Source organism: Puntigrus tetrazona, chromosome 25, assembly GCF_018831695.1.
Source record: "Puntigrus tetrazona isolate hp1 chromosome 25, ASM1883169v1, whole genome shotgun sequence".
Classification (NCBI taxonomy): Eukaryota; Metazoa; Chordata; class Actinopteri; order Cypriniformes; family Cyprinidae; genus Puntigrus; species Puntigrus tetrazona.
The window spans coordinates 15,007,530-15,027,139 of record NC_056723.1 but is presented as its reverse complement, the minus strand read 5'-3'; the positions used below and the strand labels follow the sequence as shown (position 1 = coordinate 15,027,139).

Below are 19,610 nucleotides of genomic sequence, written 5' to 3'. Positions count from 1 at the left end.
CCAACTCAAAACTCATCTTTTTCGTTTACACTTGACCCAGCATCGCTAGCACTTTCTTCTTCTTCTCCTGCTCTTTCCTATCTTGTTCTTTCCTATCCTTTCTTTAAAAAAAAAAAAAAAAAAAAAAAAAAAAAAGCCTTGTGTCTGCGTTAGGTAAGCCAAGGCCCCTCTCTGCCCTTTTGTTGATATAAATTGCTTCTATTGCCTACCTCATTTGTACGTCGCTTTAGATAAATATATATATAGATATAAATATATATATATCTGATTCTGTTGCATGGTTTGGCAAGAGTCAGAGTAGTAGAATGCTCAGTAAGGCAGGTTAACTGCCAATACTTCACATCGTACTCTTGGAGGGCCTCTGGTTATAAAGGCCTCCAAACAGGAAATGAGGAGAGAAGGAGCAGAAGGTGAGAGCCCAGCTAGTACTCGGGCGAGGGCTCCCTCTGCTGGCTTGGCGTTACATACATTTATTGCAGTATTTATTCATCTATATTAATGTTAGTTAATGAACCCTATTGTAAAGTGCTACCATTAATAATACAGCCTAAATTCTGTCCAGTTATGTTACTTCCAGTAAAAGTGTGGTTATTTTAAAGGAGTGTTTTTTTTATTTAGTATCATTACAATTGTGTTAAATTAAAAAGTCTTACAAAATACACCTAGAATTTTCGGTTTCATAATTTTTAATTCGGTGCATCTCTATTAGCAAAATTATCATTTAAATGCCATTTTTCCAAAAGGCTTTTAGGACATGAGATTGTACTTTCATTGTGATACCATGTGATAAATTATTACATTATTCATTAAATACCGCGTGTTAATATGTCATTTAAATCAATGTGGATTTAAAAATGCATTCCGGGGCGATCACTCCCCCGACCTGTCAATCATTATATCAAGGCAGAGCTCCTAAATGAGATGCACAATATGTCAATATTCAATATTAACCAAATGATTTTCACCTGCCTCAACATCTTTCATCTCTGTTTACACTCAGATTGATGCACATAAGCAAAACAAGCTATATGAGTTTTTTTGTTTTTTTGATTAGATAATCAATAGTGTTTAAAGCGCTCAATAATCATATTTTGAGTAAAATAGGAAAAATAATACGAAGCCATGGTTTTCTAATCAGATGTGTTTCAAATATCAACTATTAGTATTTCTTATTCGTAAACAACTGTGTAAACACATTTACAGGAAAATTATAGATTAGTTTATTATTGATATGATTTTTGATGTGATATAATCAGTATGTTTTGGTGCCATCTAAGATTGAGCAACAATATCATATGATTTGAACTGGAGACTGTGTGATATCTACAGCGGTTCAGGTGAAAGAATCACTAATCAGTTGCTGCTCTTTTGCAAAACAGGACCAAATAAGATCGAGAATCTCACAGTAACTGAAATCTCCACATCATTTGTGCTTCTGAAATGGGATCAATCACTGGAAAAGGCGTCTTCATTCAAAGTTAACTGGACTGCTAATGAAGCATCTGGAATTAAAACGGTCACAGACACAAATGTAAACGTCACTGATCTGAACTCTGGAGTCAGACACATGTTCTGCATCAGAGCTGTTGCAGCAGATAATTCAACAGAAAGTGAATCTGTCTGCACCTCAGCAAGCACCAGTATGTAGACTTTCAAAACATTTGTCATTGCTTGACCTTTTGACCCACAAACAATTACTTAATTATAAAAAGAAAGGTTCAAGAGGCCAAAAGAAAGGTTCGTTAAGACCTCTAAATCTAAAAGGGCATTAATATGCTCTTTGCCCATTTTTGCAACAAAGATTGGTAAAGTCAACAGATTTTATGGATTGACCCTCTCATCCTCACAGGTGAGTTCGGCTTGCAAATCCATACTTAATCACTGCTGAAAGAGAAGATTTAATGTGTCATTCACTCATTCACTGTCGATTTGACCTGCCAGAGTAAAGAAGGCAGTACTCCTCTCCTGAAACAGCAAGCACTCCTTCCTCTCATGGCGTGTTCAAACACTTCCTTAACAAGCTGCAGTAAAATATCAAAAGAGGAGAAGACTGATCCATCCATCCTCCAAACCGCAGTTGCCTGATCCAGGGATTTCCCTATGAGTAAAGAGCAAACAAAGGAGATCTTGCTTTGATCTTTGTTACATCTAGTCAGTGCACCTTTAAACTCTGGAAAAGTCAGACAGGTATTCACCATGGGTGGTGGATAGTTTGGTAAGGGGCACCTGCTTGGGCTGCTACTGGCACAGTAGGTGAAATGTTCAAGATTTGCAGGGATTTAACAAGCTGGTTGGCTTGAGCAGTAAGCTCAGTCGAAAGTTGCATGATCGCTGCTGAATCACCTGTTGGAGAAGTCAGCAGTGACACAGAACAATGACTACAGGAGCAGTAATATAATACAGATCGTAGGTATGAAGACAGGTGCAAGGTCTGGGCAGGTGGCAGGCAGACTAGGTTGTTCAACAGGCTACAGGGTCAAAGCAGGAAGCAAGGTTCAAGATACAATATACCAGTCCAAGTTCAAACTCAAAACTCTATGAAAACACTACTAACACTTCCAATCTCATCACTGGTCTGACTGCTGGAGTTAGTTACACATTTATCATCACAGCTGTAGCAGCAGACAATTCAACAGAAGGAGAATCTGTACTTACCTCAAAATATACTAATATATTTTCTACTTAAATGTTTCCTGATTTTTATAGCTGGATATTATTGACTGATATGTTTCATATCTATAATTGTTTACTACAGTAAGTTACCAGGATTCACATTTCAATCTAAAATGTCTGTCATTCTTCACTAACAGAGCCTGACGTCATCATGAACCTCACAGCTGTTAATATTACAACATCCTCTGTCTTACTAAACTGGAGTAAACCAAATGGTCAAAGCTCCCATTATCGTGTAGAATATGAAGATAAGAATGTGACTGTTGAAGACACCTCCATCAAAATAAATGGTCTGATTCCTGGAGCACAGTACAAGTTCAAAGTGTTTGCTGTTGCAGCTGATCATGTGACTGAGGGGAGAGCCAATCAGATTTCACTGTATACCAGTAAGAGCTCTGATTGGGTGTTTAGTCTTAGCAAAATGAATATGCTGAACTTTCAGCCTTGAAACCATCTCACATTTACTTTGTTTACACATATTGGTTTATTGTACAACATCATCTTAAGATCACAGACTTTCTAAAATCTGGTGTAACTACAAAAGTTTAATAAATTCCATCTTCCACCTCTACTTGTGAATTACAGTGCTTTTCTTTTCCACCCACAGACCCAGATGTGATCAGAAATCTAATAGTGAGCAACATCACAACATCATCTGTGTTTCTGACATGGACTGAACCAGCTGGAAATAGATCTTTCTTTAAAGTTCAATGGGCTGGTAATAAAAGAAATGAAACTACTAACACTTCTCTCATCACTGGTCTGACTGCTGGAGTCAGTTACTCATTCTGTATCAGTGCTGTGGCAGCAGACAATTCAACAGAAGGAGAAACTGTCTGCATCTCACAATACACCAGTATGTAGAATTATAAAATATTTTATCATTAATCTTCATCTTTGTACAAATCATGCATAGTTCTTGTTACAGAGTAAATATATACTGTGGTTTTTTTAAGGGGTAATATAATCAGTAAACCCATTACAAATCAAACTCCTTCCAGACCTTGAAGAGTTAACAACAAAATTATTAGTTATGCACATGAAGTGTTTCTCTGTCGGGAACATTTAATAATTATATTATATTCCCATGTAGAATCCCCTGACACTTGGCTGATTGTTTGCACAGTTTTGGCAGTGATCAGCTTACTCTTAACCATTCTGATTCTATTTTTCTATTTAGGAAGGTGAGTTGCAAATATAATAATATAATAAGAATAGTGATGACTGAATATAGTTTAAATAGAAAAGTCATCCAGTAACAAATGTCTATTACTCTCTGCTCCAGGCGCACAAAGGAACAATATCCTTTCCTTTACACATTATTAGGTAATTTTGTTTTGTTTATAATTAAATATTTTTATTTGATAATCATTTATTTTATAAATGTTTTTAATTACGGTTTAATAATTTTTTTAATTCAATTATAATGTTTTAAAGCAATTTTTTTGTTTCATGGCACACAGTAATACTGCTATGAGAATAAAAGACTATGAAGAGTATTTGAAAAGGAAACATGCTGATGTTTTTTCTAAAGAGTATGAGGTATTGATATGAAATATTTTAAAGATGATACTTACTCAGCTAGTGTTATTAATCTCTGGCTCTGAAAAGTGGTTTGTATTGTTGCTTGAGTTGAAATCTGTTGGAACAGCACAGTCAAGGAAAGCCGCGCTGGCTGTTGAAAACAAGGAGAAGAATTGTGACAGCCATGTGCTACCCTGTGAGCGAACTGACTATTGCATATATTATAGAAAATAGCCAGCTCCAAACTGATTAGCTGGTGACTACGGAATTTTTATCTGGAAATCAAAGACTTTACCGTAATTCACAAAAGGCACTTTCTGTAACCGCTGTGTATAGTTTTTACTGAATTATGTTAATTATATAATATATGTTACTTTCAAATGAAATTTTATGTATTAGGTAAGGGATAATCAACGGCTAGCTGTTCATTAAAGAATTTTAAATGTACGACGTTAGTGCTAACATTTTGTCCACTACTTATCACTTTCCAGGGTGAATTTCCAGGGTTTTCCATCTCTAAAACTCTCATTAAGAAATAAACAGTTTTGCTTGACAGTATAATTAGTTATTAGTTAGTTATTAGTTATTAATAATTATTAATAAGCCATAGTGTGACTCTAAGAATCTGAATCAGATTTTCTTTCTTTTTTTGTTTTTTTAAGAACTGTCTGGTACTAATTGCATTATATTTGCCTGCTTGAGATGATGCTTCAAGAGTGAAGATATCAATACGTGGCAGCCCCTTTGATGATTACATCAACGCTAGCTATGTCCCAGTGAGTACATATAATGAATAGCAATTTCAAAGGAATATGATATCTCAATGTTTGATTTATGTATGTTTTTCTATTTGATAAATGTTGTGATTAGGGCTACAAGTCAAGAGAAGAGTTTATAGCTGCTCAGTGTCCACTGCCCACAACGATCGATGATTTCTGGAGAATGATCTGGGAAAAAAACGTCTACACCATAGCAATGCTGACAAAATGCAATGAGCAGGGATGAGTGATTTCAAAATTTAGTATTGAAATATTAAGGGTCACATTGAAAAAGTGTGAAATTTTAAAAATCTTATGCAGAACAAAGCTAACTAACACTCTGGCATTTTCTCCAGGTGCTGAAACATGAGAAGTACTGGCCATCTGGCACCAATAATTATCATGATATCTCTGTGACGACCACTTCAGAGACAGAACTGGAGAGTTGGACCATAAGAGACTTCGAAATCAAAAATGTGAAGCAACACTTCTTGCATCAGATATTCTCATAACATATGGAAGTCATTTATTTGTTGTTGTTAACCAAAATATAAACTATAAAATAAAATTATTGATTCCATAGGTGAAAACAGAAGAAACTCGTAACATATGCCAGTTCCACTTCACGGCGTGGCCAGATGATGGAGTTCCACAGACCACTGAAGTCCTCACGCCACTCTCCTGCTGTGGTGCATTGCAGGTAAAATTACTAAATATTAGGTGTTTATAAACCAGCATGAATTCATATCACTTTTGTGGTTGCAGAAGTATGAGAAGTGTTTATGATGAAGTGCAGCATTATAAGCAAAAAGAGTGGATAAAACAGGAATCAAGAAGAACAAATAGAAAAGGATAATTTAAGGTACAAGGGCGACTGAGGTTGGACTGAGGACCAAGGCAGAAGAGATGAAGCTATTAGGACAAAGGACCAAAGTGTGAGATAAAAGACCGAGGAGAGGCAGTGGGACTTAAGACGAATGCAGAGCCAGGGGGATCGTAGTGACAAGGTATAATGGAAGAATTTAAAGTTTTTTAATAAGGTAAAGTATAAGAAGGCCATGGTCAAGCTGGCAGGACAGAATACCTTGGCTGAATTGTTGGTTCTGGGCGAACTGGTGGAAGTGGAGAATGAGGAAGATACAGGGGAGTTTGAAAACCTGTTAAGAAAACCTAGAGGGGAAAAAAACAGAAAAGGGTTCCAGAGAAAACTTGGGAGGCTTCAAGGAAAGTAGGTTAAAGAAATTAAGTGAAAGGGGATTCATCTGATAGCGTGTACTGAACAGAATTAAGTTTGAGAGGGGATTGTTTAATCATGGAGAGAATTGTCCTAAAAAGGTCAGTTTTCTCAGATGTAAAATCTCCCAAATGTGATCTTTGAGAGAGCAATCACCTTGGTTGAAGAAAGTGAGTTGTGTAGCCATTATATCCACATTTGTACTAAGAAATCAGACACATGAAATCAGACTATGAAATCTGATTACGTTAAAATAAGGGTCCTTTAAAATTAATGTTTTTTTCAGTTCTGGTGTGGCTACAGGGGTCTTCATTGCCGTTGACCACCTGATCTTCCAGATTGAAAGAGACAGTATGGTGGATGTGTATGGAATCATTACAGATATGCAAATGCACAGGGATCTCATGGTACAGACTGAGGTAAGTAATTATGGAGGAATATTCCAGAATAAGTTAAAGTTTAGCTCAACTGACAGCAGGTTACACTGAGGCACCCAAAGGTTAAATTAAGCCAATTTTAAAGCACTGAAAGTACAGAAATATATACAGAGATTTTTTTTCCTGTTCAAACTTGTATTCATCGGACTGTAAAGCTTATTCAGGTCAATTTAAGAGTCACAGTGTAAGTATTTGAAAGAAAAAGTGGGACAAGTAATACATTTGACTTCTGACTTGCTGTCTTCTACAAAAGGAGCAATATTCTTACCTCCACCAGTGTGCATATGACATCATTCAATCAAGAACTGGAACCAACATGGATTTAAAGGAAACCGATTATGCCCCTTTTGACAAGATGTAAAATAAGTCTCTGATGTTCCAAGAAGGTTTAACTCAAAATACCTTAAAGATCTTTTTTTGTATAACCTGTTAAAATGGCCACTTTTAGTATATGAGCCAAAACGCGCATTTTTCTGTCTTCCCCTAATGCAAACGAGCTGGAGTTCTCCATGCTCCATGCTTGCCTTTGCATACAAACACTCCTACATCAATACAAGTCCGTTCTTTTTACTAAAAACGCACTCGGTTTAAAAGTCAGTCATCTGCCCCACTTGTGATTCAGAGCTCGACTAATTCCAGTGATCAACTTCACATGCAATTTTAACTTCCACATTCCTGTTCATGATTATTCTGGTAGCACATGAAGGCAGCATCAGTGAAAACCGACAGATAATGGTAACTTTAGCAACATTAGTAGCTCAAGTAGCTCTTTTAGAAAGGCAATTTAGAAAAAGTAACACCTGATACTTACTTCTTCTGGAGGTGTAACTGGCACTAATTCTTCCTCCAGAAGCAACGTTTGTGAAACAAAACCCTTCTTTATACTGACCACTATTCACAAAGCAGTCCGGTGTAACGTCAACAAAACAGTAATGGCAGTCTGCAGCTTCAATTTTTACTGTTTCTTTTCAGCTCCTAAACTAATACTAGTGCTTTTTATTTTTGTTTTAAATACATGACTGGTGTACAACCACCACTTGTATATCTTTGTGAATATAATTGTTTATATGAAACATTTTCTTCTTGTTTCACTAGAGGGCACTTTTCCTGTCTTTACACCTCCTAAATAATCAGAAATATCAAGCAGGGATATATCTGAAGGATCCAGAATTGTGTGTATGTTATGCTTATGTTTTTTAATTCATTTATAATAATTTTTTACATAATCATTTTATAATCATTAGTTATTCAGATGATTTATTATTAAATTTTTTATTATTTGCTTACTTTTATCATTTGATTATTTTGATCATTTATTATTATATTTTTATTACGTTTTTTTTGTTCATTCATTCATTCATTCATTCATTCATTCATTTATTATGTTTCTATATTTTATATTTCTTATTCATTTTTCCGTGCTTATGTGTTTTCTTTGTTGTTCAATCTCAATCCCTTGTAGGGTTTCATAAACTGTTTCGGTCTGTTCAAGATGCAAGTAAATGCATCTAATATTTTAATTAATATTTTTCTCTACTTTCATTTTTGCTTTATGTTTTCCAAAGATTATATTGTGTAATGTGACATTATATATTTACTTTAACCGCTGTACTTTTTATAATCCGTTTATCATTTCACAGATTATTTAAAAGATTATATTATAGTGCAATTTTATGTTTATTTTCAATATTCTTTGCTGGTAAATTGTATTTGCTTGGGATTTGTAATTTCTATACTTAATGTTGCACTGAATATCAGCACAGCTGTGGTTACCTGCACTCTTACTCATCTGATGTTGCTTTAATATATATTTCATAAAGCACTATTCATTCTATTTTACTCTTCATATTTTTCTGATATTCATTTTAAAACAAAAATATGTGCTTTTATTTTTGTCTCAAATACTTGACTTGTTCTGTCATCGCTTCTATATATTTTGTGAACATGGTTGTTTATGTTTATATGGAACATTTTCTTCTTGTTTCACTAGAGGGCATCAAAACACTTTTCCTGACTTTACACAATATAAAAGTAATCAGAAATATCAAACAAGCATATTTCACAGTAGGGTTTTTTTGTCACTTCAGGAAAATCAGCCCACCCTTTTCCTGCTGACTTTTCCTATTCTAAAAATATTAATAGCCTAACTTTGAGTTAATTTATATTAAATGGGTGATGATTAATGCTGATAACTCAACCACTGATCCATTTATAGTTTATAGAGTTGAAAACAACATTAAACAAACAAATAAACAACAGAAGTGTTTTTATAACCGATTATCGGAGAACAGAAATATTGTCCATTCTTTAAGATTTTTCATTTTTAGATGCATACCAAAAACAAATAATTAGTCTATGTAGCTAACTAGTTACCAAAAGATTAGACTAACTTAATAACTAGCTACAAAATTAATAAATAAACACACAAAGCGTATTCATAACCCTTTATCAGATTATGGAAATGTTGTCCATTCTTGGGCATTCACTTTATTTTATGTAACTAACACACACTAAAAAATAAAACTGTCTTAAGCAATAAAACTGTCTTTTATCAGATAGTGGATTTTTTTTCTTTATTTGTTTTCATTTATTTTATTTTATTTCTTCGGAATCTGAGATCTGACAAAAAAAAAAAACAACAACACACAACACAAACACACACACACACACACACACACACACACACACACACACACACACACACACACATACATATACGTTGAAACTGCACAATTTTCATAATCTGATATTTGGTTATGTAAATATTGTATATATATTATATATATATTGTCATAACCAAATATCAGATTATGAAAATTGTGTCCATTCTTTAGGATTCACTGCTTTTGATGTAGGCTACTTCTGGATTTATAAATCTGCATGAAAGCTACAAAGCTGCTTACAGTTGCAACGTATTGCCTATAAATAATAAAGACAATATAATATTCATTAAGAATAACGTTGGCTGCATGTCAAAGGAGACACATACAACTATTTATTAATGTCACGCAACATACATAACCCTTTTATTAAGCATAGAATCCTTATTGTCCAATAAAACAAATCTACTGTATTTCCATGCCCCGTTTACACAGTTTCTCACAGCACGGCACGTTTAGCTTACATGTGTACAGTCTACAGTGTGGATGAAAACGCTTGCCGTCCGTAAGAACGGTCGCACGGACAGGTCTGAATACGCGTTTCTTTTGAGAAAAACCTTAAATATAAGTGAAGCAGAGCACGAAGGCTAAAACTTCTGCTGTCCAGCATGACGTCAGGCTCCACGAGGGTTGAATCCAGCGCACGCGTTTCCACTCCGGCTGGTTAAGCGCCTCCTTTCCTCCAAAGGCATTTCCTGCCGTCCGCGCTCCCCAGAACACACAGCTGCACGCCAGCGGTTACGGCACGCTATGGACCGCTATTTTATCTCCCCATCATCTTCCACCTCCTGAGGATGCGGGCGTGCGCGGTTCGCTTCCAACTTCCGACTCCATCGCGTTCGGAAAGCGGCGTTTCGAGCGGCCTTTCCACATTTTGAGACGGCGTAAGGCGCGAGCGTTACTTTGTTTCGGGACGAACGGGAGCGTCGCGCAGTTGCATTTCTTTTAATAGATGATTGACGGTTCCTAAGGTGTGATCTGAACCCCAGCAAACCCGAAACAGAGCCGTTCTAGATCTGACATGAAGTCGTTCGGATACGACTAGATCTCCTCCTGCCACGTTTCGGTCTTCGAGGGCTGAAGTTGCGTCTGCAACAGAGGTAAGGCAGATCAGCGATGGAAATATGATAATATGACTGTATTGCAGCTGCCGTGCTTTGAATGTTGATGGGCTGCAATAAACCACAACGAGCGGCATTGATTATTTGCATTTGGATGTGAATGCGATTATTGAATCCATCCATCCATCCATCCATCGCTAACCAGCACGAATCACTTAAAGCGTTACAGCGCTGCATTGTTCCGTTATGTTTTTCATATCTGCAGTTGATGTCACCCACTTTCATATAAAGTCGCCTACTGTCCGCCTCCTCCCTTATTTAGACATTATTGAACCGAATTCTATCGCAGCTGTCGGACATTCAAAGTGTACACTTGCAAATAATACGTTGAAATGCATTGCTGCAATTATTGCGTTAATACTATTATTATTTTAACAACGGTAATATCATTCGAATATAGTTCACTTTACGAGATATACAATGCATTCAGTGTGCAATTAATAATACATGTGCCTGTATACTTTAGTTTATGCAATAAAGCGTAAAAGGCCTTCACTATTGTTAATTTGGCCATGCTTTATTGAGCAATCAGCATCTAAAAGATTAATAATAATATTATTATTATGATAATAACATTTGATTGATTAAAGTAGCCTGTATTAAAGGAATAGTTCACTAGAAAATGAACATTTGCTCAAACTTTGCTCACACTCAGGCCGTCTTCAATGCAGATGAGTTTGTTTCTTCATCCAGAACAGATTTGGGGACATTTTACCCATTCTTTGCAGCGAATGGGTGCCGTCAGGATTAGAGCTGATAAAACATCACAATATTGATTGGTCCGTCGATTGGCATACCGTGAGGCGAAAAGCCGTTTGTTTGTATATGAAACAAATCTGACATTAAGACTTGTTTTTAACTGTAAACTGTTGTTGCTATATGAATCCATGACGCTTTCTTCATCGAAAACCTAAAAATCGAATTTGATAAAAAGCGCTCATCTAAATATTGGAAGCCCCGAGGGCGAGCAAATCCTCAAGAAAAGTTATTTTATACGTGAACTATTGCTTTAACGTCATTTCGGTTTCCATATCCGATGTTGGGAATAACATGCCTCTGTGTGTCTTATGTCACGACCCAGTAGGGTGTAAATAGTATCGACCCAATGTGAGTTTGCTTATAGGTTTCCCTAGACGTTTCCCTACATGTATCTCGAGATATACAATGATAGTTCAGCTCTGCTCATTAAAACGGTCGACCGCCAGTTTACATTCAGATAGCTCAGACAGAAGTCTCCAGTGACACGTTGGGAAGAGCCAACCAAGTATCAAGCCGCCCTAACAGCCCAGCGTTTGTTCCTTAAATTATTCGTACCCTCCTGTTCCAACTGTGTCGCTTTTTTCGCTGATAGCTCTTTGTGAAAACTCCAGACAGCTGAGTTCTTTTTTTAAGGGGTCGTTGGCTGGTCAGTCGGCACTTCCTGTCTGTGCAGCTGAGCTCTTTACCATGGTTTCTGATATCTAATGCTACAGAGCTGTTGCTGGATTTTAAAGAGGGGAAAAAAACGCGATGAAAGCTTGAATAAGCCATTTGTTAGTCGATTCCCATGAAAATAGTAAACACTGTGGCTTTGTGGCAGCGACTATCAAAACATTTCTTTGTTTTTTGGTGTGTAACTTTGGCTCAGCCAATAGTGTCAGTTTGGGGTGGAGCTATTTGCTTTTTCGACCAATGGGAGTTGGAAAATGTGCTCCTGTAGCACTTAAGGTCTTAGCGGATTAACCAAAAACATGAATATTAAATAAAACGTACAAACGCACATTGTTTTTGTCACTGAATGCACAGTTTCATTTGGAAGTCTATCCTGTTGCGAAGATCAGAGTCTTTTGGAGTGCTGTTTCAGACTGACTTCAAGGTAACAAGATTGTCGCTTTTGTTTTAGCATTAAGGCAACATTTTCAGCAGAGCTCTGTGTTAATTTGCTTGGAGCTGCTACATTCCAGTAGTGCCAAACTCTTCATATTTAGCCTCTTATCCACAAGTACCGTGGTCCAATAGAAACTGCTGATTACTCATGCTTGGCTCATGCTTGAAAGCTTGAAATATGGCCAGGTTGTTTCTAGCAATACATTTACATTTGAGTGGGCTTGATTTCTTTCTTTTTTTTTCCATATCAGAAAAATGTTGTTAACTGTTTTTATAAGCCATCGCTCTTACACTTAGGGATGCAAAAATGTAGAAATTCTGGCTGATAAAATAAAGAGATAATTTTTTTTTCACATTATGGCCAATGTTATTAATTTGTACTTTTATTTTGCTGTCTTGGCAACCTGATGTAAATGAAAATTAGCCCACACTGTTTAAAAAAAATTAGACCTCGTATTTTCATCTTCCAATATTGATTAATGTGGCTAATAATGAGTGCATTTACATGCATAGGTTAACTCTGATTCTGCTTAATTAGCCAACAGCTTGTAGGGTTTTTTAAATATGAATGCCCTCTGTTTGTCGGGTCATAAAAGGTCTGGGTTTTAATGGAAATTCGCTTTGTAGATCAGCGCTTATGACTAGAAATATTCTCCAAGGTTTAAGATTGTGTGTTTAAACATCATCACAGATGCATTGGATATATTTTGTATTTTAGGCTGGGATGTTTTAGCCAATATCAGATATCCTTTAGGTACTGTAGTCGACCATCGTTTGTTACTAAAGTCAATGTCAGGTTTCAAATTCATTCTAGAAAGCATTTTATTGGCCAAAAATATGGACAGATCCATGATTGCAAGAGGAGTCATTGGTTTTTTGTGATCCTTTTTCCAAAGACTGTACATTTTAATTGTCTATTTTAGCCCATGTTATAAATCATGGACTCAAATATCCAATTCTGGTTCCAATTCTGAAGACTGATAAGATGTTTCAGCTTTGTGTAGACTTGTGTTGGCTCTTATTGGCTTAATACAGTGTCCTTAAGTTCCCTCTTCCAGTGTTTGACAACATCTAAATGGTGTCTGAGGATCTGTGAAGATGTTTGTTGTGGAACCGCCCGCCTTATTTCATTAAACGCATCCTGGTTAATTCCTTTACACCAAATCCAATATGTTAAGACCTGTCTGTCTGCTTTGTCTGCTATACAAAGAGTATTGCCTGTGAATATGGAGGATGAGTCTTAGTTTAAATATATTAGTCGCTTATACAAACATTTCACACAGTATATCAGGTATTCAATATTTACAGGCCATGCAAAGTACACCATACTGATACTTAGGCTCTTTGGTCTTCTGCTGGTTGGCATTCAACCGTAGCATTCAGCCTGTTCAGATTTATGTTCATATTGATTGTTGCAGTGTAATAATATTGGATTATTCTAGACTGGATGAAGTTTGTGAGATCACCTTACTGTGCTACAGTATGTACTTTAAGTGGGCAGATGATGTGAACACGACTTCTCTCCCACCCTCGAATTCAAACATAGTTTTCTGCCTCGGTCATCCTTCATTCATCTCATACTAAACCCGTTGAAAGTAGAGTTTTTCAGCTTCTCTGTAGAAAAGAACTCAATACCAACATGATGTTTGTAAAAAGAAACCACTTTCTTCTTTCCTGGGGCATGTTTTATACATTCATGCTTTGTACGTAAATGCAACTTAATAAATCTATTTTGTGAGCTTTAAAAGTGTGCTAATCTTTGGCTTTAGGAGTTTAATATCAGTCATGCTGTATTTGTTTTCCATTGAGTAAAGTAGCTCATGGCATGTTTGCGCAGCTAAGCGTATGTGCGCATACACAACTTACACTTGCCTCTTTTTATTCCTCTAAAGTACATGATTTGATTTCACATTTACCGTCTTTGTGTAGCCTAGAAATATGAGGTTTTAAATCTGCCATATTTGCTCTTGTGGCTATTTTTGTCAATGTAAAAAGTTTTTGAGGCTAAAACAGTGTAGTTGTGGCATTTAACAGAAGGTGCTAACCGCTAATGCTAACAGTCAAGCACATCCCCTACTAAAATTAACAATTGTTCTGTTATAATAAAAGTATAGTTAATGCAGCTTTTTGCTGTATTGACTAACCTTTTGTATTTCACAGTTTTGGTTTTATTTGTGATAAAACATGGTAAAAAGTAGCCATAACCTAGCATTCACTTAAATCTCCTAGCATAAGTTTGGCAGCAGTATTTCTTTCTCTTCAGTATATTTTGTAAAGCACTTGATTTGTCCATTTCACCTGATTTAGAAAGCCACGATTGACGCAGTCTGTAATTTACAATGGAAGCTTCTAGATTTCTCCTCCTTCCACATCAAGTCTATATGGCATCAGATGCTCCAGGCTGCTGTTCAAGTTCTCCTAGCCTTGATTGGAGCAGGGAAGACATCCTGCCCTACTTTCCCTCCTCTGAGGCTGCAGTGTGACTATGTTAAAAGAGTGTGTGCTATTCTGCACACACTCACGGGGGGCTTGTTACAGAATGACACAGCAAAGTACAGGGAAAAATATATAGGACGTTTAAGACATAGTGAAAAAAGAGTTGCTAGTTTTAGGTTCTATATCTGCATTTACACAAAACTACAATTGCTAAAAGCTAATTAGTGAAACTGTTAAACTAGACATATGTGTTATGCCTAAATAAATGTTTTGTAGCTTGTATGCTAACACTGTATGCAACTAATTTAAAATGTGAAAATATGTAAACAAATGTTTTACATAACTTTGCTATTTTGCTATTTTCGGCTTGTTGTTAGAAAATTTGTCAAGAGAAGTAAGAGTTAGACCCAATATGCCCAATAAGTGTTACAGCTCAATCATTTGTAACATGCGCTTTAAATCCATGATGTTAATACCACAATATTTAAAATTCACATAAACACAATACACATATCATGCTACTGTTTTATGTTAGCTAGTTTTTAAGTTTGCGCAGTTGTGGTTTCCATGAAGCTATTTTTTTCAAGTGAAATGGCTATATTAGACCTGCTAGAAGTGCTAGATTTAAACATTTCAGACTAGCATACGGATTATAGTGTAAATCATGGTATGTTTTATGCCCACAGCATATTTACGCTACTTATGCTTTATCTTAGCCTAGCTGTATAATCTGTCAACCTATTTTTCATGTCTAAAACCTGTAAGTGAAATGGGTGCTACAGCTCAACATGTTATGCTAGCTAGCTTGGGGTCTAAAAATAGTTACAAAGATGTAATATTGTGAAATAATTAGGCTCAATAATCAGCTAGTGTTACAGATTGGCAGATAACGTGCACTACTCAAGAATATAAACTGAAATGACTCATAGTGCTTTATGCTAGCTAGTGTTTAGGTAATGATTTCCATCTCTTAAACCTGTTCAATAAGTGAAAATGTGAAATTAGATTTTTAGGTGAACTGTTAACTTTAATGTTTTGGACTAGCTGGGACCACATACTACGTTATGGTAACATATTTTTCGCCAGTAAATTGTTTTATGCTAGTGCTTTTAACTAGCTGTTTTAGAGTTCGGACTTACTATCGGCATGCACCAACGCAAACTCTCATTTAGCATTAAAAACAACTACTTTCAGGATTTACTAAAGACACTCAGTGGGAAATTAATGCCGGAAAGGTGTGGAGATGTTTTTCATCTCACCTTATTAAATCTACTTTTGTTGGAGTTTCCGAATGGTACATTTATGGGAGAAGAGTATTTAAATAAATCAAGCAATGCAATTTACTAAGATTTGTACCCATAGATACACTGGTATTTGCGGTGTTATTTAACATCGCAAACAAGCATGTCTTAAAGCAGGAGGTAATTTGCTCTGCTTATGCCTATAGCTTCTGCCCATACAATCTAGTCGTAAAGTTTTCCATGACTCTTATTTAGCAAGTGAAATTGAGCATGAGCGTGATCCAAAATTGGTCACTGATTCAAAGAAACGCAGTGTTCCCTTCATGTTATGCCATCTGGAAATAGAGATCCTCGTGCCGTGGCGGAGAACGCTTCCTCAGAGATTGAACCGTCCTGAGCTGTAATTGGCCCCACTAGATATTCTAAGGTACATAAACACTCAGATCAAGTCTGTACTTAACGCCTGACTGTGCTTCATGAAGGGTAAACAAGTCTGTTCTCTTCCCTTAATGTCGGAAGAAAGCTAAGGGAAGAAAGAAAATATAAACATACAGGAGGTGAATTATGAGGAGGAAGAAATCCAGGCAGTTGTGCCAAGCTCTAGCCAGCTTTATTCAGAGAGCCTGTATGCAAGTTAGCAACAACGCTAATGTCAAGAAATATGATTAAAAATCATCAGATAAGGAAATAAATGCATATTCTGTCATTAATTACTCACTTTTATGTCGTTCCAAACTGTTTGGGATTATTTCTTGCTTTGAGCAAGAAAGATAATGCTTCAAAGAACGTTGTCAGCCGTAGTATCGAAATAATAAAACTATTTGGTTACCATCATTCTTCACACGGCTTTGGAACAACTTGAGGGTGAGTGCATGGTACTGGATTTTTATTTTTGGGTGAGCTATCACTTTAAGGCTTGAAAAAGGGCAAAGTAACGGTACTCCATACAGTGATCTCCTGCGGCATTGTGCAAATGCGGAGGGGTAAGGAACGGGTTTCACACACCCCTGTGCTAAAGGCGCTGCTCACCAGCCCTCCCTGCTTATGTTTACCTTGGCAACCAGCGCGGAGTGCAAACAAACACGCCAGGGGCGCACCTCTGCAGCGAGAGTGTGTGTGTGTGTCTGTGCCTGTGTCTGTGTGTGTGTGTGTGTGTGTGTGTGTGTGGTTGGTAGGGGCTGAGGATAGTAACGTCCCGTTGGGAGTTGATGTACAGAGGGAGGTCAGCAGTCATTTCCCACAAACCGTCATTTCAGCAGAGATCACTGATTGTTGTAATAATCAACTTGGTTTAAACTGCAGTCTACAAAGTCTGTTTTATCTACTTTCTATCTTTGTTGGAGTAAAATCAACACTTTATTGTATTACATTGTATTATTATATAAAAGTCTTTTTTGAGTGCAAAAACGCAGCAAAGAACCCTGTTTTTTAGAGAACTATTTTAGGTTTATATTGTGTTTAAAAAGTTCTTCGTGTTACACTGTATGTTCTTTAGATCATTTTTTTTTTTCTTATTATTTTCTTAAACCCATTTTAGGACTGTTGAGATTGACAATTAAGAAGATTTGCTATTCATCGTCATTACTCTAATGAAAAAAAACATTCTCATTACTATAAAGCAAACTAAATGTAATCCTCATTTTTGAAATAAAGCAGTGAAAATGATCCTCTCTGTGTGATGTTTTTAGTTAAAGTAAGCATGAATAATGGCATGCATTCAAAATAATATCATATTTGTGTATGTGTGTATGTGTGCGTGTGTGTTTATAGCATAATGCATGATATGTGTGTGTTTGTGTGTATGCATTATGCTCCAGGTTACATACCACATTGCTTTCATTATTGCGTTAAATTATTTAAAATCCCTTTGAAGATCCAAAATCCATTGTTTCATTCACACGCTGCAGTTTCTGAATTCATAATTTTCATCTGTAAAGCCTTTTACTCTTTAATTAGTAAGGTGATATTTTGTTGAGTTCTGGGTGGAATAACCAGCAATAATAATAATAATAGAGACTTTCATTAACCGTTTTTTTACAGCGAAGAGAGGAGTATAAATCACTGTCTTCGTAAGAGAATAATATGACTTCTATGCTTATGTTAGCTGAACGCTTGCGTTTCTGCAGCAGGGTTCTGTTTTTTTTAAAGGCGTGGAGATACACGAGGTCAATTCTGCTTTTGAGCTGGCTGAATGAGAAAATATCACCAGACGCCATTTCAGCCTATCAGAGGAATAAGAGGGGGCCAGCAGCTGCGTTTCCCCTCAGTGTTTTTGCATACGACTCACAGGATTGAGAAACGCTTCTGATTCTCTCTGCAGCTTATTTTATCAGAACTGGTTTCGAAAACGAAGCTTATCGCACCCTTCGCTGCTATTGTTTGCCCGCGGGCACATTTTGAAGGAATTCAGGAGGGGAAACGGTGTCAGGAACAATGAATGAGCTGAATCAGTCCCAGAGTAGTTGTAACTTCAGCATATTTGGACTCCAGGTCCCACCCAAATGATTCCTCCTAGATTTACTGTCAGCCGTGACTGTATGTTTTGGTTTGTTGGAGGTGTGTGTAAATGTCTAATCATTGACAGAGCAAACGTGATTTGTGTTATGTTTGCAGAGTCTTGTAGTACTGTGTCAAGGTTTTGTGGATTTGACCTTGATCGACCTAGAATAACTGTGTTATAGGTGAATGGACAGGGCCGTTGACTTGTGAAGTTTAGCGGATGCCCTTCCAGTTGATGATCAGAAGTTATTTTAATTGTATTTAAAATAATATCTCGCACAGCAAGCAATATTTAGCAATTTTCTCTCTCTCACGTCGTTGCAACCCTGTTTGGCTTTTTCCTTTGGAGCCATTCGGTGTATGGAAGGAGTGTTTGACAAAATATCCTTATTCGTGTTCCTAAGATGAAAGACGGTTATTCACATGCGCTTGAATAAATGATCTTTGGGAGTAACTATGCCTTTAAATAAAAGGAGGTCTGTAGGTCTCTTTTAATGTCCCAGATTTCCAAACGTAGATCACTTGTTAGATGGTCTTTTGCATTGTAAGAATCTCTAATTGAATCATTACAACTAGCAGCTCACCAAAAAGCCATTTACAAATGGTTAAATTAGTTAATGATGGTATAGTGAGCTATTATTTAACAAACTATCACTTTGTGCTTTAATGACGGTATTTAGGTGATGTTTTTATAATAGGAAATGTTATCATTGGCAGTTTTGGCTTCTAACTAGTTTGATTTTGCAAACCAAAAATGACTCATGACTGATGTAACTGATTGTTAGATCATTAAACCCCTGACGTCAACGATGCGCTTGACCTTATTTCGAGTTAAAGGAATAGTTCGCTCAAAAATATGAAGAACACACAAAAAGATATTTAACAGAATGTTTAAGCTGCTCTCTTCCACACTGGGGGAAAAAAACTCAAAGATTAGATGAACCATCACAAACAGCTTGTAAATATGTACATATACAGAAGGTGCTCAGTGTCATTCACACAAACACTAAACACCATCACGGTTAGACTCGTTAAACTGAAATACGCAATAAACATTATTTAACAACATTAGATGTAACACGCAACCCTAAAAAACATAAATGAGAAGAAAAACTAAGAAGAAATATAGTGATTTTAAAGAAAAAAACATCAAATTCAAAG

General features: G+C 36.4%; 2 protein-coding genes across 2 annotated transcripts in view; both read left to right on the top strand.

Moving 5' to 3' along the window:
- The first annotated feature begins 4,146 nt into the window (after positions 1 to 4,146).
- The window catches only part of ptprjb.2 (protein tyrosine phosphatase receptor type Jb, tandem duplicate 2), a 69,539-nt gene continuing 54,075 nt past the window's right edge, over positions 4,147 to 19,610 (top strand). Inside the window, 6 exon segments of the mRNA XM_043228866.1 lie at positions 4,147 to 4,215; positions 4,285 to 4,393; positions 4,900 to 4,973; positions 5,068 to 5,202; positions 5,312 to 5,431; positions 5,539 to 5,624. Coding sequence (XP_043084801.1) covers positions 4,147 to 4,215; positions 4,285 to 4,393; positions 4,900 to 4,973; positions 5,068 to 5,202; positions 5,312 to 5,431; positions 5,539 to 5,624 — 593 coding nt within the window.
- Positions 9,638 to 19,610, top strand: part of LOC122330579 (oxysterol-binding protein-related protein 5-like) — a 32,997-nt gene continuing 23,024 nt past the window's right edge. The window contains 1 exon segment of the mRNA XM_043227721.1: positions 9,638 to 10,386. The gene's annotated coding sequence lies outside the window, so the exon portion shown is untranslated.